Raw genomic sequence first — 23274 nt, 5'->3', positions numbered from 1 at the left:
ATATTATTATTCTGTAAGAAATGACCAACAGGATGATTTCAGAAAGGCCTGGAGAGACGTACACGAACTGATGCTGAGTGAAATGAGCAGGACCAGGAGATCATTATATACTTCAACAACAATACTATATGATGACCTGGCCATCCTCAGCAATGAGATCAACTAAATCATTTCCAATGGAGCAGTAATGAACTGAACCAGCTACGCCCAGAGAAAGAACTCTGGGTGATGACTAAAAACCATTACATTGAATTCCCAATCCCTATATTTATGCCCACCTGCATTTTTGATTTCCTTCACAACCTAATTATACAATATTTCAGAGTCTGATTCTTTTTCTACAGCAAAATAACGTTTTGGTCATGTATACTTATTGTGTATCTAATTTATATTTTAATATATTTAACATCTACTGGTCATCCTGCCATCTGGGGGAGGGGGGGGGCGTAAGAGGTGAAAAATTGGAACAAGAGGTTTGGCAGTTGTTAATGCTGTAAAGTTACCCATACATATAACCTGTAAATAAAAGACTATTAAATAAAATTTTAAAAAAAATGAGAGATGTGCGAAGTTAGAGAATCCCTCCTAAATGTCCATAAGAAGTATTTGTGTTTTTGACCTGTGATAGGGCATTCCAAGGTCATATTGGTCCAATCTGCCACAGTCAGGAGCAACATTCTTTGACCCTAACATAATGGTGCCATTTTTAGTCCTCTTCAAGCTTGCCATGCTATCCATGGGAACTAGTACTTAGGAATACATACTTTCATTAATCATTGCTAAACCTCAGGAAAGCATCAGTTAAACTGGGAACAGAAAGTCTGAAGAAGGACATAATCTGGCCTTTTCTGGTGACATTCCAATTGGCATAGGAAACCTTTTACCTTCTTGTACTCCCTTCCCCAAGTTAAATTTTGCAGTCTTGGGGCACCTAGATGCAATAGATTGAGCATCAGCACTGAAGTCAAAAGGACCTGAGTTCAAATCTGGTCTCAGACACTTAACACTTTCTAGCTGCCATGACCCTAGGCAAGTCACTTAACCCCAATTGCCTCAGCAAATAATAATAATAATAATAAATTTTGCAGTCTTTACAAACCAGAGAATATACTAAAACAGTCTATAGGTTGATTCACTTGAGAATATCAATTAATTTATGCAAGGTAAAGTGTTTTATATAAATATATATATGACAGCAGATGATATGGCAGACATCTAATTCATATATATGTAAACATGGAGGTCACATGCAAATGCAACTTATATATTAGTTTTATTATATTCTGAACTTACAGTCTGCTGTTTTCAAAACTATCCTACTTATCTGTTCTTTCTAGCTTTTTTGTTCTTTTTTTCTCTATTGGTTAAAAAGATATCTCAATGACTTTTTCTTTTTTTTTTTTTTCTTTTTCTTTTTTTTTTTTTTTTTGCTCTCCAGTCCCTTTAGCCTTCTTTAATTCCTTTATCCTCCCACTCATCCATTCTGCATCGGAAAAAGAAAAAGAAAGCCCTTGTAGCAAAATATACATAGTTTAGCAAAGCAACTTTCCACATCACCTGGGTCTGAAAGTGTTTGTCAGTCTTCATTTGGAGTGCATCACCTCTCTGTCATGAGATCAGTAGCAAAAGTTATCCATTTGCCCTCTGGAATGATGACTGGTCATTGCATTGATCACTCTGAAACTACTCTGTGATAGTTCTCAAATTCATAGTCTTGCTCAGAATGGATCCTAATAAGGATATCATATTTGTTTTTTTTAGTTTAGAGGGTTTTTGCAAGCAATAATTATTTTTTAAATTTTTTTTTTATTTTAAAGGGTTTTTTTGGATGTAGTTTGTTCTTTTTCTAAAAAAGTTTTTTATTTTCAAAATATATGCATAGTTTTCAACACTCACCCTACAAAACCTTGTGTTCCAATTTTTTCCCTCTCTTCCCACCACTCCTTCCTCTAGATGTCAAGTAATCCAATATGTGTTAAACATGCAATTCTTCTATACATATTTCCACAATTATCATGTTGCACACACACAAAATCAGCTCAAAAAGGAAAAAAAAATGAGAAAGAAAACAAAAAGCAAGTAAACAACAACAAAAAAGTGAAAATACTGTTATGATCCAAATTTAGTCCCCACAATTCTCTCTGGCTGCAGATAGTTTTCTTTATCACAAGTCCATCAGAACTGGCCTTGGAGTCACTTTGCTGTTGAGAAGATCTATATCCATCACAATTGATCATCCTACAATCTTGTTGCTGTGTACAATGTTCTCTTGGTTCAACTTACTTCACTCAGCATCAATTCATGTAAGTTTCTCCAAGCCTTTCTGAAAACAAGGGATACCATATTTGTAAAGCACTTAAAAATCTACAGAGTACTTTATATACATTATTTCATTTGTTCCTCAAAACAAACCTTAGAGGTAGGTTCTATTATTATCCCCATTTTGCAGATGAGGAAACTGAATCTGAGAGAAGTAAAGTGACTTATCCAAGATCAGTTAGTATCTGAGATAGGTTTCTAGCCTCAAGTTGTTATTTCCCTGTCACCTAGATATAGCTGGAGAATAGTTCTTTCAGCATTTGTTGGCTACTGTGGACTTTCTGGATCCTGTTTGGACATGCTTGTGCATACTGAGTAAAATGACCTTTCCTCATCAGGATCTCAACCATATGAACTTCTCATCTCCTTCCAACCTAAGTATATTAGCTCCAAAGCCTCATAAGTGCTTATGTTTCCCAGGTAATTCTTGGTTGGTTATCAAGATAGCAACCTTTTCTTTTAGATACAACAAAAACTGCTCTCTCTCTCTCTCTCTCTCTCTCTCTCTCTCTCTCTCTCTCTCCTTCTCTCCCTTTCTCTTTTTCCCCTCTCTCCCCCCTCTCTCTTTCTCTTTATTCATACACACACACACACACACACACACTCACAAACATCTTGGACCAGTTCCAGAATTCTCTCACATCCTGACTGAACAAAGCCACTTTCACGATCATGGTTCAGTTGGCTTTGGGTAGTACCAACTGCCTTGCTCTATCTTGGTCTAGACTGGTTATATTCAACATGGCAATATTCCTTGGCTAGCTGCAGCTTCAACCATTTTCTTAACAATTGGCTGACCTTGGGGAGCAAGACTTGAGCTCTCCAGCATCACATAGCCTTCTTATGACCCGAGTCACTTCTTTTTAAATTCTTTTTATTATTATGCATTTATGAGGCAGCATGTTGTAATAGAGATCCAGCTTCTGAGATAGGAAGATTTATTTGAGTCCCCACTTCTAACACACACTGATGGTTTGACCCTAATAAAGCTAGTTAAGCTCTCAGTACTCTAGGCAAGTGTCCAACACTACATGTTACAGGAAAGATACTGATTCTTTTGGAAGAATCCTTTGGATTCTCCTCCGTGTGAATGTTCTTCAACTCAATGAAATTACAACTTCATATTATGAACTGAACAAAAAACAACAACCCTGCACATTTCAACATAAACACACACAAAAGGATTGTCTATAAAACCATGAAGTCAGTTATATACTGTTTAGTTTTTCTCAAACGTATCTTCAAATCTGTACAAGTTAAATTTAGCATAGGACTAACAAAATAGCCATTTGTTTGCCTCCCTTTCTGTATTTCTTTTTGTTCTAAATCCTGTCTTACAAAACCAACTTTTTCCTGGAGCTATCCTTGCCCCACAGTAGTAAGGACAGTCAGGGAAAGGAGAATTGAAATAATGCTACTTTTTTTTTTTTTTTTTTACAGCTGCTAAGAGCATCCCCTCTGGTGGAAGGCTCTCAACTGAACTTGCTTGTATGAGTGACCCAGCTTCTTTATGTCACAGATCAACTTTACTCCTTGCTTGGGTGTCACTGTGGAATGGGATTCATGAGGACCACAGCATTAAAGTCCACCTTATCTCTAGCCAGTAATGGACAATGAACTCATAGTTGGCTGGCTCTGCGACCTATTGTTGGCTGGCAACAGCCAACTTAGTGCTTGTCAGAATATGTTAGTGGGCATTTGTTGAAATCTATCCACAAAGCCTTAGAACTGGTCAGTAAGAAATTATTTCAAAGCCAAAACCTCTGTCTGTAGGTTTATTGAGTCTTCTTAAACGCAATAGGTCATTGTTCTCTTGATATAAAATCACTTCCAAGCCCATTGGGCTGATGTTCATGAGTAGTATGGATCCCCCAGGTTGTAGAAAGAACCTTTATATTTGTCCCAATGCAAAAATTGCCTTTTATATAAATCCTTTCCTAATCCCTCAACTGCTAGTTCTCTTCCTCCCAAGCTACATTGTATTTAATTAGTCTCCATTTGTATTTATCCCTTACATTCATACTACAAATATTTCTCCCTATTTGAACAAAGATTGTTTGATTTTTTTATACTTTTTGTCTTAGTGCCTGGAACATAGTAGACATTTAACACACACTTGTTGATTGATTGTGATTAAATGAATCATTGAATGAATATGTCAATGAATAAATGACTAGATGAATGAACATGCATTTAAAATGTTCAGAAGCTTTTAATTAAAAAGACATAGATGGCCCTGCCTCCTTCTAGGTCTGAAAATAGTGAGGGCTTGAAATCCGTGGAACTGCATGGGACTACAGAAGTGGGGACACTGTAGGCTTATACCTATTCATGCCCCATCATACAGAATTAGGATATGAGTTATATATCCTATAACAAGAGCAGTAAAGAAAAATGGTGTCAACAAATGTTCCACCTGATATAAAGGAGCGAGTTCTTCTGGGATCCAGAAGACCTTGGTTATTGATTCTACTCCACCATGTACTAGCTGTGTGACCTTGGGCAAATGATTTCCTTTCAGTGAGGTTCAATTGTGCCATTTATAAAAGAGAGGTATTCAAGCTGCTTACATCCCAGAGCTGTTATGAAGAAAACATATGTTCCAGAAATGGTGTCGCTATTATTGAGAAATATTGCCTAAGAACCATCGATAAAGAGATGTGGGAAGTCCAGCCTCAACCTTCCTAAAGCTCACAGTCCAGTTAAGCACACATGGAAAGAGAAGTTAGAATAGAAAGCCAGATGAATGGTACAGACAGGTAACTGTCTCCAGGTAGCTAAGAAAAGAATCGAGTGAGAAGGACAGCTTCCTGGAGGAGGTAGGATATGAGATTGCCTTTGAAAGAAGTTAGTATTGAGAGATGACAAAGTAAGCTTTAATTCCAGAAAGTACTATTGGTGGATGCAAAAAGGGAACCAATGCTTCCTGTGCTGAGTTCAGGCCCTTGGATGACTGGTATCGGTACAAAAGGAGGGACAGACCAGAGAGCAAGAAGAAACGGCAGACACAGTGATTGATTGGGATTTGTAAGAAAGGAGAGTTCAAAGATGACACAAAGGTTAACAGCCCAGATGTCATTAACACAAATAGAGAAACCTGGGGCAGGAAGGCCTGTTAGTGTTATTAATGTAGCCCTGACATAAGAGTGTCCCTCCTCTGGGAGTGCTTCTCACAAAATCTCTCTAGCTCATGCCTCTAGTCAGAGAGACTTCAGACACTTCGGTCTGTTTATTTGGTCTTGTCCAGCTCTCCATGACCCCATTTGGGGTTTTCTTGGCAGAGACAATGGAGTGGTTTGCCATTTCCTTCTCCAGCTCATTTTACAAATGAAGAAATTGAGGCAGAGTTAAGTGACTTGTCCAGAGTCCAGAGTCCACAGGTAGTAAGTGTCTGAGGGTGAATTTGAAGTCAGGTCTTCTTGACTCCAAGCCTGGAGTTTTATTCACTGAACCACCTAGCTACCATATACTTTCATATCTACCTCAATTTGCCACCTCCGAAAGGGTTCACAAATTGCCTGGTCAAGCAATCAGTCTGACTAGACATTAAATACAGAAAATGCTTTATGAGAGAGAGAGAGAGAGAGAGAGAGAGAGAGAGAGAGGGAGGGAGGGAGAGAAGGAGGAAGGAAGGGAGGGAGGGAGAGAAAGAGGAAGGAAGGAAGGAAGGAAGGAAGGAGGGAGGGAGGGAAGGAAGAAGGGAAGGAGGGAAGAAAGGAAGGAAGAAGGGAAGGAGGGAAGAAAGGAAGAAGGGAAGGAAGGAAGAAAGGAAGGAAGAAAGGAGGGAAGGAAGGGAGGGAGGAAGGAAGGGAGGGAGGGAGGGAGAGAAGGAGGAAGGAAGGGAGGGAGAGAAGGAGGAAGGAAGGGAGGGAGGGAGGAAGAGAAAGAGGAAGAAAGGAAGGAAGGAAGGAAAAAAGAAAGGAAGGCAGAAAGAGAGAAAGAAAGGGAGGGAGGGAAGGAGGGAAGGAGAAAGGGAAAGGAAAGGGAAGGGAAAGGGAAAGGAAAGGAAGCTATTATTATTCCCAACTGTAAAATGGGGATAATAATAGCACCTACTTCCCAAGGTGGTTGTGATGATCAAATGAAATATTTATAAAACCCTTATCACGGTGCTTGGCACATAATAGATAAACTTAATACTTGTTTCTTTCCTCTTAAGCTGTCCATATAACTCATAGTACCAGGAAAGGACAGTATGCAAATCTTGCTCCTTCATACTGGGACTCCATGCTTCATTTCTCCTTGAGACACATGGCTCCCTCGTTGTACCCCAAGATTCCATTCCTCTGGGGGCATGTGAACTCTGTGTCCTGCAAGACCTCTCTCCAAATCTCTGGACGGCTCTGGTTCCATCTGATGACAGCTCTAGGCTTTCTTTAATCAGTTTTTATCAATCTTCATCTATATTTTTCTCCTCCAGACCACTCCTTATACAGTGAGCTCTTTGCACAAGAGGAGTCAACCCCTTGGGACACATAGTGACACCATTAATCACAATTCACATTTCTCTAAGATTTATAGAATATGTTTCTTATAATACTGCCTGTGTTCTAGATCGATCAAATCTTCTTAAATTGTGACTCATGACCTCATATGGGGTTGTGTAACTGAATGTGGGGGTTACCAAATTATGATTTATTACCAGTAAATGTTTGATTTGTATGTTTATATGTTATATAAACATATATATATATATATATTATATCTAGGGTCACATAAAAATTTCTTGGGCAAAAAAGGGCTCACAAGTAAAAAAAAAAAAAAAAATTTAAGAAGCCCTGTTCTAGATAGCCTAACTTTTATCTCCATTTTACAAATGAAGAAACAAAGGCTCAGAGAGGTTTACCCAAAATTATGAGTACCAAGGAGGGGCCTCGGACCCAAGTTCTTTCCGCTGTACCAGGCGCAATCTTGAATTTAAAGGAAGCTGTGACTCATCTCCTTAATTTTACAGCTGGTAAGCCTCGCCAGGTTAAGTGATTTGTCTAAGGCTACTCAGGAGTCAATGACTAATTAGAAATAGACCCTTGACCTTCTGCCCAAAGTCCAGAACACATTTCATTATTACACCACCCTTGGGAAGACTTCCCGAGCATAGGTACGGATGCTGCGGAGCTCAGGGCAGACACTGGCCATGGAGAGACTCGGAGAATGGCGAACTGAGCCCGAGATCTGGGATTCATGACTGGTCATAGATTAAGGGCGGATTTGGGGATTGTTAGAGACGAGACAATCCAGCCTCCCTATTTTGCAGATCCGGTAACTGAGGGGCAAAGACGCTAAAAGACTTAACCCACAGACAATAAATAGCAAAGCTGGGGTCGGATCCAGGTTCTCTGACTGCAAAGTCGGTATACTCCTCAGTTTCTTTATCTGTAAAATGGGGCTGATGCTATTACTTGGGCTTTCGTGGCTCATACAACAATCCCGAGCATTCCATGCTAGGATGCAAAGGGGTCCCGTTTGTGTTTGCCCACTGGAATTTGGTTTCTAGACGTGAGAACTGATGTTCTGAGCAAAGACTGTTCTTTGTCGGAGAGGGCTAGCGGAGTCGGGAAGAAACCTGGCTCCAGCTAACTCCGTTAACGTAAGGGTTCAGAGTCCGGCTCCCGACACGCGCTGCGCAAGGGCGATTCTCCAAAGACAGTAAATTGCAGGGGAGGTTGCTAGGAGAGAGCGCTTCCTCCCTCCCTAGTCCCTTACTCAGTGACGTCAGATAATTAGACACGCCCCTCCCCTCAAATGGTAATTTGCATTTATTCAAAATTTCAAGGTTTGCAAAAGCCCCAAGGCAACCTGGGAAGTAGGGATCATTATTACCCCCATTTTAGAGATGAGGAGACTGAGGCAGGCCCAGCACTTTTCCACCTGTTCTGCAGCTCTTTTGCGTCTGCGGCGCGGTTTGGAACAGTGGATGGAACGAGGGACTTAGTTCGGGAAGAACGGGGTTCGAATCCAGCCTCAGGTGCTGTGTGATCCTGGGCAAGTCACTTAGCTTCTGCCTCAGTTTCCTCTTCTGTAAAATGGGGGGGGTTGTTTGCGAAGCTTAAAACGACCCATAAATGCGCGCTGTGATGGAGATGGGGGAGACATGATCTCATCATCCCCTTCGTCATTATGAAAATTTCCGGTACCATTTCCCTCCCTCTCAGCACGCGCTGGCTCCCTGGCTCCGGACGCCCCCTGGCGGCGGTTCGGAGCTCACGCCCGTGCCTCTCGCCCTCCCGGGTCAACAGATGTCTTCATTCCCCGCCCCCTCCCCGCCCGCGGCGCGTCCCGAAGAATTCTGTCCCTCTCGACGCTCCGTCGTGCCGCCATCTTGGGGGCCCAAGGGGGAGGCAACGGGAAAGGGCTCACGCACGCCGCGAGCCGTTGCCGGGCTTCCGCTTCCGGTGGCGGTGTCGGGACAGGCAGGGTCGGGGCCGATGCGGGTCTGACGGCCGAGCGCGACCATGGCTCACCCCGCCTTACGAAAGGTGGCCATGGTGTCGGGCTTCGTGCTGTGTGTCTCCCTGCTGCTGCCCAAGGCCTTCCTGTCCTGCGGGAGGAGGCCGGAGCCGTCCTCGGGTAAGAGGCCGCTCCGCTCCGGGGGGTCCCGAGGGCGGGTCGGAGGGGCAGCCGCCGCGGGGGTTGGAGCCCGGAGGGGGGAGGGGGAGGACGGAGAGCGGGGAGAGAGAGACTCCCGCGCCCGGCGCCTGCCTTCTCCTCGCGGGGCGGCGCCGCTGCTAGCCGGCCGTCAGATCCGCTCCAAGAGCCGCTCCCTAGGCCGGCAGTCCGCCGCTGAGTCGGCGAGTTTTTAAGCCCCGCCGGAGGCCGTTAGCGGGCCTTCATTAAGCGCCTGCTGCGAGCCACGCGGGGGAGCCCGGCCTCGGGGCGCTAACGCTCGGGCTGAGGGCCTCTGGGCCTGGCGGGCTGCTCCCGGACACGGCCTCGCCGCGGCCGCCCTCCGACGCCACTTGGGCCTTTTCCACTTGCGAGCTCTTGTCGGCCGCGGAAGGTTTACGGGGCTCCGGGGAAATAACGGCCTGTTTTTACACACTCCCTCCCAGGTGGGGCTTTTGAAGTTATTCTAAAAGAACGACCCGAACAGCTCATTTCCCCGGGGGGAATGAGGAGAATAAAGTCAGTTTCGGTCCTTTCGACAACTACCAGTGGAAATAAAGCTTCGGGAATCTCCCTTTAGGTCTCCCGGTCCCACGCGCAGTGGTGGCAAATTATGGCTCCGAGACCCCCCCACGGCGCGAACCGCGGCTCGGGAAGCCGGGTCTGGCCCTCCCGCTCGGATAGGGGAGGAAAGTGAGACTCGGAAGGGGCCCGCCCGCCCGCGGGCGGGCTTGTAGGACCTCGGACAGCGCCCGCGGTGGGCGGGGGCAAGTCCCCGGAGCGTGAGGTCCCGGCCTGGCGGCCGGTCCGAGCCCGCCATCCAACCCAGGTCTCTTTACCTTTTTCAGGACGCAGCTATTGCAGGTGCTTAAGGATCCACTGAAGGGCCCTGAGCACCGCTTCTGCCTCACTCCATCCTCCCTGCTTGCCTGCCACCCTGCCCGGCCCTCCCTCAGCCCCCCGCACATGCTGGCTGCTTGCTTGCCCTTCCTCCCCTGTCTCGCGTGGAGCTTGCTTTTGCCTGGAGATTTTCATATATATGCATATGCATGAAAGAAATGTATGTGTGTGTATTAAAAATCAGTTTCTCCTGCTTTGCTTCGAATCATCCAGCCCCACGCCCACTCCCAACCCCAGTGTCTCTTATACCTGAGCATTTCTAGGGCTTCGGTGCTTTGTCTTATGTGTCCCATGGTCTCTTTATGTGAAATAAAGTTGACTTGAATCAATGTTGTTTGCCTTTTTTTTTTTTTTTTAATAACTTCAACACCACCCTCTCACTGCCTCAGTCATTTTTTAAGCCACTTTTTTTTTTTTTTTGCCTGTGCCACAATTTGAAGGTTTTAATAATCATTTTGAAATGCAGCTGTGCCAAGTAGGCTTTAATTTGCCTCATTTGACAAATGCTTTTCTGTTGATACTTTTTCCTTTCCTGTAGGTTACATTTAATAATTCACATTGATAGAGCATACAGGGATTACGTCAAATGAATCATTCTAAAAGCATATGTGATAAGAGGAGGAGTCGTGATTAAAACCTTTTCTCTATAAAGAAGATGCCAGATTTGTTCTGCTTGGTCCAGAGGGCGAGAGTAGGTGGATGGTACAGGAAGCAGATTTTGCCCCAAGTCAACATTTGAAACTATCTGATGATGGAACAAGTGAGAGGTGTTGAATTACCCCCTTACTGGAGATCCTCTGGGAAAAGCAGATAATTACTTAACTAGGGAATGTTGAATCCTTGGCTGTTATAATGGTCAGGTTTTAAGGTGGACAGAAAACCTTGCCAAGTATGGTCCCATGAGAGAATCTTTTCAGTTTTTAAAGTTCTGTGATTTGTCTTAATCTTAACATTTGAAAAACATAATTAGGTATGAATAGAAAACATTTAGGTTAGAGTAGGTATGAAATATGGGTATGTTTTTATGGTAATGTGATAATGATATAAATTGTTTAGAAATCTGCACCATTAAAATGTAGGGGAAAACATTTTAAAAAAATATTTGGCTTTTTTCCCTTTAGGACAAAACCCAACAATTTTTTGAAGGCTTAAGTGCTTGCTGTTTATTTTGGAAAAGCAGTAAATTCAAAGATGGTGAACCAAAGCTGTGAAGTTTCATCCAGAACTATTTTTTTACTTTTTTTTTTCCTCCAAGTCAGTTGTTGAATTTCCATTGGGTTGAGTTCACTTCACTTGAACAAACACTGTTGAACACCCAGTTGAGTGTGGGGGTTCTGTGCTGAGTGCCAGAGGGAATTTAAAGTGTAGATTAGACATGGTTCTTGCCTTCACAGAACTGGAGCTATTTTTTAGATTTCTGAAACCATTGATAGCAGTATGAATTTTCCTTTTGTAATTTATTGATTACAGAAGTGTCGTAATCTAGGAAAAAATCAATCTTGAATGATAGATAGTCAGCTGTTGAAATTGGTTAAATTAAATCCTGTCCCTGATAAACTCACACTGTAAAGAGACATTTCAGGGAAATACAATCAATAGGGACTATAATTGTAAAGCTTTGCAGACTTTTCCACAAATAGATCTTGCCAAATGATTTAACTGAATCTCTAAGCTGGAAAAGACTTTAGAAACCTAATCCAGTCTTCTACCAAAAAAGGAATTCTAAACATAATGTAATAAAAAAGAGAATTCTGGAATATACTGAACATTGTACTGGTTTCCAATCTGGATATACCTCTTGTTTGTAGACCCAGTACTTGATACCTTTAGGAAAAAAACCAAGGAAATTGAGATAGTGCAGGTATACACCCACTGGAAGAATGATGACTTGCCCAAGAGCGCATAACATAGTAAATGGATCTAGGACTTCTGCAGCTGAGCCTAGTTTGTACTCTTCATTCTATTATCCTTTTAATTAATAAAGAATTAACAGTACCCAGCCTGTGACTAGTCAAAGGTGCATCTTTACCTAACTATGGATGACATTTTCTCCACCACAAAAATTCAGCCCCAAGCCTTGGATCTTTGTTTCCTTGACTCATTCTTTTCCATTCCCACTTTACTATCTCGAGCCTTTATCGCTTCCTACTTAAGAGCTAATTTATTTTTCTCTTGTCTTCATGTATTATAGTCTACAGCAGCAGCAGCCAGAATAACTTTCCTATTGCAGGACTCTAATCATTTCCTTGCCCTAAAAACCTTTGGTGGCTCCCTATTACCCATGGGATAACATAAACTCCTTAAGGTCCATGGTTCTACCTGCTTTGTAAGTCAAGAAAAAATTTTAAGTACTTGTATGCCAATTCTGAGTTAAATGGGAATATGAAGAAATGTAAAGGTTCCTGTTCTCAAGAAATGCACAGCCTAAAAGAGGGGACAGAGAGCATGCAAACAATGATGTGTGATCAAGCTAGCATTGAGAATGGGAAAAGCTTCTTGCAGAAGATAGGATTTTAGCTGAGGTTTAAAGGAGGCCAGAGAAACTGCTTTTATTCCATTTTATCCCTTTCTTGCATTTTACAGCCAATCTAGATCTCATCCGCATCTCTTGGTTTCCTGTTTCTATTTTTCCCTACTTCCAGTAAATATTATTTTTGCCATTGAGAAACATTTTGAAATCCAGTTAGTTACCATCTCCTGATTACACAGCCGAAAGGGTTCTTTCCCTTAGATTTTCTTGAGTATTTTGAATTACTTCTTTGCTTTTCTCATATTCTGCTTAATCTAGTGCTTAATACAATGACTGGCAAATAGTAAGTCTTTAGTAAGTGTTAACTAACAGACTTAGCTCTATATGTGTTATAATCTGTCTGCCTTCAAGTCACTATTATTCTCCTTGGACTGCTATTTTAAAAAGTCCTGCTATTCTCAGAATCACCTAATACAGTGCCATGAATATTCAGTTCAACAACTAGAATACTGTGGCAGTTAAGGATTTGTAAAACACCAAAGCAATGCCTTTTAAGCACTCTGCTAGATTGAGTATACAGAGAAAAAGGTAAAACAGTCCTTGTTCCTAGGGATCTCATAATTTTAATAAGAAGAAGACGTGCACTTGTGTGAGGAAGGTACACACAGCCGAAGGTCCAGGAAAGTTCTTGTGCAGAAGTCAGCCCTTGGGCCAAGTCTGGAAGGAAATTAGGAGGCAGAGATGAGAAGGGACATTCTTGGCTTGAGGAAGGAACAAGACATAGAGAACAAAGACAGAGACAGGGTGTTGGAGTGTCCAGCGAGGCACAGTGAGAAAGTCAATTGTCACATAGAAAGCTAAGAAGGAAATACACTGTCTCATTTGACTGAAGACAAAAGGGAGGGATGTACACAACTTTTTCAAGGTCCTGTGCTGCCGGTTGCTGGGGACACAGACAAAACAGCCCCTACCACCATGAGTTTACATCCTGAACAATAGTTTCTTAATAAGGGTTTGTTATTGAATTATAAGATGGTCTTTGAAGTCAGTGTAGTCTAAGGTGAAAATAGAAAAGGGATGAGAATAATGGAGGGAGGCACAGAAGTGGGGAGACCTCTGCAGGAAGAAATGGTAAAAGTCCAGTGATCCATCTTGATTGTGGCCCAATTTTGCTTCCAAAATTACCTACCTTTTCCAGAGAAAAGCTTACTTCCAAGACCCATCAAACCCTGCTTGAACTATGGCAATTAGAGTTATAAATACATACAGTTCTTTATAGATTGATTTGTCCTGAGAATGAAGTGTTACAGACTGCTTAATGTTGCTTTTAGAAAGCTCTTTGGTTAACATTGCTAGCCTTTTGTTAGCAGCAGGAACTACGCTTTTTTTTTTTTTTTTTTTTTTTTTTTAAACAATGAGAAAGTAGTGCTTTGCTTTCTAAAATCCATTAGGTGTGTAGTGAGTCTCCAGTGATACACTAAGTGAAATTTTAATAATTAAATAAACCAAAATGTAGAAAAGGCTTTCAATAAACAATTAGTATTTAGTCAAATTCCACTTTATAGAATTCTTAAGTACACACACACACACACACACACACACACACATGTCCTTCACCATTGGTATATCTCAATATATAGTCTGAAGCATTGATTCTCATTGTTTTCTTTCCTTTGGGTTACTTTTATTTTAAGCCAGCTTGGGGGGGGGGAGAGAAAAGATATTTATTTTCTTAAACTAAAAACCAAAGATGGAAGGAAAACTTGTCATTCTGAATGGCCTGAGACAGTACATTAAGTGTCTAGCATAACAAGTTGACTATCAAATCTATTCAGTAAACATTTGTTGAGTTGAATATATGTTCATGGATATTCTAAAAGATACTTAAGATCATGTGAATTAAGCAATCCTGTAATCTCCAATGATATTCCTTTTAACTCGATTATTTCTGTCTCTGACTCCACCATTCATCTGGGCTCCCATGTTCATAATATCAGAAAAGGAACTTGGTTTTAGTGTGAAGAGCACTGAACTGATAATTTGAAGAGACTTAGATTCAAATCCCAAGACCTTTGCCAGTTGTGTGATCATGGGCAAGTCATCTGGCTGAACCTCAATTTTCCCACGTATAAAATGAGGATAATATTACTTGCATTGTGTATGTCATAGGATGGTTGTGAAGAAAATATTGACAAACTTTGCAATGCTATATAAATGTTAGCTTTGGCTTATCTTTGACTCTTTTCCTTCCCATTTGTCCTGTCCAAGCCCTACGTCAGGTGAAACCAGAAAATTCAAGAGTAAATTAAAGAGGGAAATCTGGAGAAAAAATTAAGACAATTGACATTCACCCACCAAAACCAAACAAAAAACAGGGGGAGAGAGTTCATGAATGTATTGGGAAAGGAGTGATTTACCAAGGCCCATACACTGCAATATATTCATCTCTGTTGCCACCCTAATGAATATGAACTCTTCATTATCTTCTCCTGATATTATTGCAACTGCCCCCAAACAGGGCTTCCCACTACAACTTCTGTCCTCTAATCCATCGTTCATTTTGCTGGAGCCATAACTAGCTATTTTAGTACATAAAGCAAGAAGTATGAAACATCCCCTCATGTCTTTCATGGATGAGGAGAGATTGCCCCAACACAGGAATACAGACATCCTGGGACACACCAGGCGGCCACCAAGGAGACTGTCTCCAAGGGAAGACTGTCATCTGCTCATCTGCTTTGTTTCTATAAGTCTTCCTTTTTGGGGGGTTGGGGGGGGGGCTTAGAACCCAGGTCAACTTTACCCTAATTATAATTCTCTATATTGCCAGGATGATTTTTCTTACATACGTCATATCACTCTGCTCAGAGATTCTTAGGTGGCTCTCTCTTGACTCAGTCAAGATCAGACTTCTTTGCCTGTAATCCAAGACCTTGATATCAAACTACTTTTCCAACCTTTACACAAAATACAACCTTCCATGCACTCAATACTACTGTCAGACTGAACGCTAAGCTTGTCCCTGAATATATCCCATATATACCCACCTCTCTGCTTTTACTCCCATTTCTAAGTCTCCTTCCTCCTTTTGGCTTTAATATTCCTACTCATCTCTTTTTAAAAAACATTTTCCCAGGACTGAACATAGCTATTTGTTTTATACTATATGTATAACACTATTTATTATAGTAATTGTATCTGTTTATTACTCTACTAGATTGTAAGCACAGTGACAGGGTCAGCTTCTAATCTAAACTTTGTTTTTCCCCCATTAACTGCACAATGCCTTTATCCACGATTTCATCAATATATTTCACATAACTGCTGTTTATCACTGCCCTTTTGTACCATGTTCTGTGTGATTCTTGTAATAATATATAATAATTTTACATAGCATAAGTTTACTCTTTAGAAAGTAGGATTTTTTTTTTTTTTAGAGTTAGTCACTGGTGTCAGGCCTTGAAAGATTTAGGATTGATGAAAATGTTTTAAGTCTGAAGTGCATTCTCAAAGTTCACCAGTGGCGGCCTACTTTCCAAAGATCTAAACTGGAAAATTCGACGTCTCTCTGGTACCTTCTAACATTCTAATATCTCCTCTTTAGTCTCCTAATGAGTGATCCATACTAGCTTTCTCTGCATCCTCTCCAAATATCCCGTCCTTTAAGAGCTACATTTTGACTCGTACTTATTTCAACCTCCTTTTCATCAAATCTAATAAGACATTTCCCAATTTATGCTGCTTATTTTTCTTGCCACGTCATCTAGTAGTATCCACCAGCATCTGAACAGATGAAATCAGCCACAAATATGTATCCAATATTTCACTTGACTGCAGCTGTGTTTTTTTCTTCAAATGATTACAATGTCACTAGTTTCTTCTTCATGATTTTAAACAGCATGGCTTTCCTCCTGGTCTCTGACTTAATTTTGGAGGCATTTTTGAACCCACATCTAATGCAGCAGCAGTATTGGTAATTCATTATATTGGTCCCCAGATCTGTCCCTTTTAGTTTCCAGGGTCACTGCCCTCATCCCTTCATATCTGAATTCCTACAGTAGCCATCTAACTGATCTCCTGGTTTCCAGCCTTCCTCCCTAAAGTAGATCATATATAGAGAGAGTAATTACATTATATATTGTTAAGATCAGGCTTCCTCAAACATCACTTTGAATAGGCCATTCCCTGCTCAGAAGTCTTCAATGATTCATGGAGTCATAGAATTTTAGTCCCTGGAAGGGACATTGGGATCACCAAACTCAGATGAGAAAACAAGAGAATATAGAAGAAAATGACTTGCCCGGGATCACACCACTATTTATGGCAAAGCTGAAATTTTTCCCACCTCCTATTTGGCCTAACAATTGGCCTGGATGCCAAGCCTGATCTGGCTCTTCTCTTCTTACACTCAAGTTTCCTGATCAGCCATTTGTATTCTTTGAACTACTCTGGGGTCTGTACAAACACACATCAACAGAGTCATATGAAATAGCAGTTTATAGTAGGATCAGAAAAAAATATATAAACCATGAACAGGGACTGATGTAATCAGAGAAATTAAACATGATCACAGTGACTCCAGTGCCTTGCATGGTGTCTTAAGTGTTTGTTGAATTGGACCCCTATATCACTTGTTATTTATATCATTTGAGTATATACAAGACTTACATATTACTTTGCACTTTTGTGTAAAAGTTTTGTAATTGTATATTAGATCTCCCAACAGCATTCTGAACTCCTGGAGAACAGGAACTTTATTCTGTGGCCCCTGAGAGTCCTGATAGTTTGGTGGATTTGGAAAATTTATATAAATATTGAATGAATTGTTAATGAAGGCTAGGGAGAAAATGAACTATGAGCACGTGATAGATGTTCATAAAAACCTATTGAGTGTTTTGAGTGAGTAAATATTTGTCATGCTTGTATTCTTCTGTACCTGAAATGGAGGTGGGCCAGTCGTGTAAAGAGCAAGGAGTGTATGATGGAGAGCCTGAGTGTTGAACTGATTGCCATGAAATATTTAAAAATCCTAGAGAAAGGTCTCCATTTATCCTGAGGGCAAGGAAAAAAACAGAACATCTGGTTCCTGAGGCAAGCTTTCTTTTACTTGTGCTAAACATTCCCACTTCAACCAGTCTTTATATGTGTTTCTGATCCCTCTTGCTATTAAACTGTGGCTCTCAAAAAAAAAAAAAAAAAAAAGGACCCTGAGGTCCCACAGTACTAATAAAAGCAACTTGGGCATTTAAAAAATAAATAAATAAAAAGCTAATAAAAAAACAAAAACAAAAAAAACTGTGGCATTCAGAGCCCAACATAGCACTCTGTAAATGACAACAGACAGTAGAACTGTCCCCTCCCTTGTTTTGTTTCAACTGTACTGAAATTGTTGAAGTTTTCTATATACCAGGGTCTCATAGTAAGCTTGCAATTTAAACTCCCAAGATTAAAGTAAAACCTCCAGTTCTTTTTACATACTTTGATATCCAGCCACATCTCACCCATTCTTTACTTGTATAATTGAACTGTGCAGACTTATAATTACATCTCTATGTTTTCTATTCAGTTCACTTCCCAAGCATTTCTTAAGTTCCTCCTGCGTGTGAGGCACTGTTCTGAAGTCTAACAAGGACAAAATAAAAAAACTATCCCTGCCCTCAAATAACTTGCATGTTCATGTAAGACTGAACACATCATTCAGCTTATCAAGATTTTTTGAATTCAGATCGTCATTCATTGCATGAATCATCTCTCCCAATTTTGTGTCATCCCGTGCTTTAATATGTATGACATCTACATCTTGATCTAAATCTAATAAATTTTCATTCTAAAATGAAAGTGTTGAATGAAGTTTGGTTGAGGACAGAACTTTGAGACTTGCCACTTCAGACTTTCCTCCATGTTTACATTGTTTCATTAATCAATACTCTTTGGGACTGATCCTTCAACCACTTAATTGCTGTCATATCATTTTTTCCCCACAATTGTATCATAAAGATTTTGTTAAATCCAGACAAAATTGCCTCTGTTTCTGAGCTAGTACCCTTATCACAAAAAGAAATAAGGTTTCAAAGTAGTATATCTTCCAAGAATTGTTTGATTGATCATAGCTAACAGGATTCTACTGTTTTGCAACTATTTAGCACCTGGACTTTCAGTTAATATAAAAATGGAGCTGATGGCAGATATTGTTCATCTCATCATCACTTTATTGATCAGAATTCCGGGTTGCAGAGAGGGAAAGTGATTTGTCTAGATAGGTCACATCTACCTAGCAAATTAAAGAATAGGGATTAAAAACCAGATCTCCTGAATAGCAATCTGTAGCTTTTGTTAGACCATACTAATGCCTTTCATGAGTCAATAGAATAGTTTGTTGTTAAAAATGGTAGCCCATGTGGGAATTTGATACAGTGCTTTCTATTTTTTTTTTTTGTTTCTCTCCTATCCCTCACTCCAGCATTTCTTCTAGTGCTCTGGGTACAGTAGGTGCTCAAAAATTACCTTTTTTAGATTTTTAAGCATTCATGTTCCATAAATGCACAATTTGTCATTAGATAACACTGTGGTGCTTTGAGTTTTCTTAATTTTTTGCTTTATGTTGTGACTTTAAAGATTGTGCTTTTACTAAAGTAAAATGAATTTCATGTTTCATTCTAAAAATGCTAAAAAAAAATTAATTAGAACAGCCACAACCTAATAAACCAAAACTTACCAGTCCACTGCTGGACTTCTGGGTATAAGTCTGGGTATAAGACATTTTTGAAGGTCAACATGGTACTGTGTAATGAACCAATACAACATGCTTCACAGTTCTATAGAGGCATAGTCACTAACACCAAAGTATAAGGCTAGCATTCAGGTCCCCATGGCCCTATTTCCTATCATCTTTCTTGCTTCTTCAGTGCATATTAAACTTATCTGACAAGATGAAAAATCTTGCAAAATACCTGCTGTATGCAGAGTATTGTGTTGGGCATTGGGGAAGATGCAAAGCTTAGGTAAGACATGGTCTCCTCTCATTTAGATCTCACAGTTTAGTAAGCATTTAAGATAAGTATGTTGATAAGTACAACACACAATTATACATATCTAAAATGGCATTCTGAACTAAAGTGTTTATATGTGGGTATTGTATGTGTATATTAAATGAATTATGAAAAACCTGAGTATGATTCCAAGAGTAAAGGGACTATTTTCACCTGAGGTTAGGGTTTCTAGGCTGATTAGGAATTCAGGAGGACTTTGAAGAGAATTATCTAATAAGGGCATGAAGAGGTTGAACTGGATGATCTCTGAGGTCCTTTCCAACTTTAAATCTCTCATCTAGTCTCATTCCAGGTATAGGGATCTATGTGAAAAGAAATTCAAGACCATTTTCTGGGGTCAGAGAGTACCCTAATTTTGTCAATGTGATGTGCATAAGAAGTAATGTGAAATAAGAATGGAAAGATAGGGTGGTACCAGATTTTGGAGGATCTTGAATGCCAACCAAAAGAGTTTAAATTGTTTTTTGGCAGATAATAGGAAACCATTATAGTTTTGGTTTTATTTTATGAGATCACTCAATAATTCCATAAGAAATATTAGTCTGACAAGAGTATGAAGGATAGATTGAGAGATGGAGCAGGAGAAACAATAGCAAGAAAACCCATACGGAGTCTGTTTTAATAGTTTCTACAGGCAATAAATAGGGGTATGTTTTAATGGAACAGGTATCCTGCAGTCTCTCATATGAGAGGACAGTCTTATAGCTATTGCAGGCTGGTGAGCCCCTCCTTGATATGTAGAGTCCTTGAATAGTATTCCTTGCTCAAGGGTCATTGTGAGCCAGAATTAAACCCTAGGCTCTGTATCCAGCTTTATTCATTAAGCCCGACCTCATCTCACTCTCAGTCATAAGCAGTTCTCTTCAGTTGATTCATATTAACATTCCCTCGGACATCACGTTCTGAATTGACACACGGAGGAGTTAAGTGACTTACATGTGGCCATAGGGACTATAAAAGTTAGACTCTGAGGTTGAATCTCTACCTACTGTGCCATGCTACCTCTCAAATTAGTCAGGTGAGATTTGTAAAAGCATAATACAACCAATAAGCTTTAGATGCAAGTATCTCTTATTACAATCTTCTCACTTTGTAGCTGTAAAACCCCCACAAAGCAAAAACACCATTTCAAGATGAAGTCTTTTTCCTGTTTCTTCAGTCTACCTAAGAACCAAGCCACATTGGAATCAACTCAAAAGTTTGTTATCTTATAAACTTCCTTTCCCCCAGCAAATCAGGAGAGGACCACGGGCATTTTAATTCACAACAGGTTGTCACATAGGAGTCTGGTGAGCAATGTAGGACTTTTTGGTTATTCTTTGTTATAGTTGTATGTCAGTACTAGAGTCCTGAACACTACATTGTGAATCTATCTCTGAAATGTCCAGCACTGACTAAAGATGCCAAAATCAATGGCTACAAAAGATTAATGTGACAGAGAACAGATGTGGATTTGTTGTGGCTCTAGTCACCATATCTATATTCTCCCATCCATATATATGTATTTTGCTCTTAGCATAGTGACTGGCAGATAGTAAGCACTTAATAAATGCTTGTTGACTTGATTTGTATTTCACTTACACATCATACAAAGCCAGTTGGAAAATATCCTGGTACTGCCAGCCCCTTTGGAAACATATTATCTCAAAGGCTATAGGACAATAGTTCAACAGACACTCACCATTAATGACTATTCTTTGGGTCTGTCTATTCAATCACTTCTTAACCACTGGTTTGTCCTACCACATGGCTCACATGAGAAAAGTATAACATACTTCGTCAAATTTTTTGCTACAGTCTAAACAAACTATATCATTCTCCTGATCTGCCTGTTTTATAGCTCTGTCAGAAAAAAGAAATAGGATTAGTCTAGCATGACCTCTTCCTGATGAAGGCATGTTGGATTTTTGTAAGCACTTTTCTTCTCTTTCATGATCTGTTTAAAAATTTCCCCAGGAGTCCAAGCTAGGCTCTCTGACTGATAGTTTGCAGATTCTGTTTTACTTTTTTTTTCTTTTAGAAAATCAAAACAACCTCTGCCCTTAATTAGTCCTTTCATGGCTGGGGTTTTCCACATCTTTCAGATATGCCTGATGGTGATTCTGCCATCACAACTCAATAGCTCTTTTAGCACTCAAAAGATGTCGTGCATCTGGACCAGACTAGCATTCATCCAGGGCAACTTGGTGTTCTCTCAGTCTCCTTACTTATCTTGAGCATCATTTATCTATTAGCCTTTTTTGTTCTGTTCTTTCAGTGCTACAATTATTTTCTTTTTTTCTAAGATTATTATTTTCTGTGGGAGAGAAAATAGAAACTAAACAGGAACTGAATCACTCTGTCTTTTTGTTGATCATTGTCGTCTCCAAGTTGTGGTCTTACCTTCTCTTTAATACTCCTCTTTTCTCCAAAATATAACAAGACCATTTTTTTCCTTATTAATTTCCTTGCCAGCCCTAGCTTCTTCTGAGTTTCAGCTCTTCAGACTCTGTTCTTCCAGTTGCCATGCTACACTTTTGTATTCATCCTTTGTTACCTCTCCTTGCTTCCATCTTTTTTGTACACATCTTCAAAAATCTAAGTTGGTTGATTAGTTCCTGGTGTATCTGTATCAGGCTTTTCAGACCACTCCACTTCTCTTTCTTGTTGGAATTATTTCCCTTTGCATCTTTAGAATTTCATTCTTGAGAGTTTTCCATCTCTTCTGCACTGACTTACTTATTTTAGTACATGGAATTCTATTCGTCATTCCTCTGAGTCCTTTGAACTTTATTTTTCTGAAAACTAGAAAATATGTCAGATTATACCTAGCTTTCCTCCTCTTCATGGACCCTGAAAAGTGCTCAATTTCTCAAAATATTCCCATCATTTTCACCCCAGCAACTAAATCTTCTCTGTTAATGAGAACCACATCCAGAATAGAATTTCCCCTTTTTCTTCCACCTTTTAAATAGAATCACCATTAAACCAAACTACTAAATGCCATTAAACTTTTGTCCCCTACCCTGACATCCAATACCCAGATAGGTCAACTAATTTCCTATTTCAAAGGCAGATTGAAATCAGTCTTAATAGAGAAATTTGGCTTTCAGAGAAGGAGCAGGAATGGCAAAATATGTACACCTGACCTCCAGAACAAAAAGAAAACATCCCTCAGAGTTCCCCTGCAGGATCTTGAGTCTTCCCTCTATAGGGAATGTTGCCAAAGCTGTATGAGGAAGTCGGTAGCACATGAAAAGAACAAAGTGGGGGAATATTTCAGTTGCCTCTCATCCGATTTCTGTTTTTTGCCAATCCAGGTGATACCATGAGAAAGTTGTCTTTTTTGTCCTTGTTTACCAAGATACAGAGCACTCATGAGTAATAGTTTGAAAATATTAAATATTTTGGAAAATTAGCTTTCACCAAATGCTAGCTCTGGCAACAGAAGGAACAAAAGATGATTCATTTCTTTTCTCAGGAAAGATGGGTCGATTTCCACCAATGATGCACCACCAAATGCCTTCAGATGGCCCAACTGCAGGCACCCATTTCCCCAGATCTCACCTTGCAGAGACAATTGCAAAAACCAAAGGATCTGGTGGCAGTGTAGGAGGTAGTGGTGGAAGAGGCCTTATGGGCCAGATTATTCCCATCTATGGTTTTGGAATTCTTCTCTACATCTTATACATTCTGTTTAAGGTAAGTGCAATCTATGTCATCCTTCCTAACATCAGGAAAGTTAATTGAAATCAGTTACATTCAGGCTTTTGGAGTCTTTTTTCTTTTCAGCACATAGTGGCTAGAGCATGACCTCATGGTCAGGAAGACTTTAATTCAGTGCCAATTTCTGTTTCATTCTGGCTATATGACCCTTAGAAATCATTTCTATGTCCCCAACACCACTCTCTAGGATTCACGTGCAGGATAGTTGCTTCTCTCCATTAGTAAAGG

At 40.2% G+C, this 23274-nt stretch overlaps 1 protein-coding gene across 1 annotated transcript in view; it reads left to right on the top strand.

Annotated features, from left to right (window-relative positions):
- The first annotated feature begins 8628 nt into the window (after window positions 1-8628).
- The window catches only part of RIC3 (RIC3 acetylcholine receptor chaperone), a 38989-nt gene continuing 24343 nt past the window's right edge, over window positions 8629-23274 (top strand). The window contains exons 1-2 of the mRNA XM_031942417.1: window positions 8629-8886; window positions 22802-23022. Of these exons, the coding sequence (XP_031798277.1) occupies window positions 8772-8886; window positions 22802-23022 (336 nt within the window). The 5' untranslated portion in view covers window positions 8629-8771. The remainder of the gene's footprint in view (window positions 8887-22801; window positions 23023-23274) is intronic.

Source organism: Sarcophilus harrisii, chromosome 6 (assembly GCF_902635505.1).
Source record: "Sarcophilus harrisii chromosome 6, mSarHar1.11, whole genome shotgun sequence".
Lineage (NCBI taxonomy): Eukaryota > Metazoa > Chordata > Mammalia > Dasyuromorphia > Dasyuridae > Sarcophilus > Sarcophilus harrisii.
This window is presented reverse-complemented; position numbering and strand designations above follow the sequence as displayed.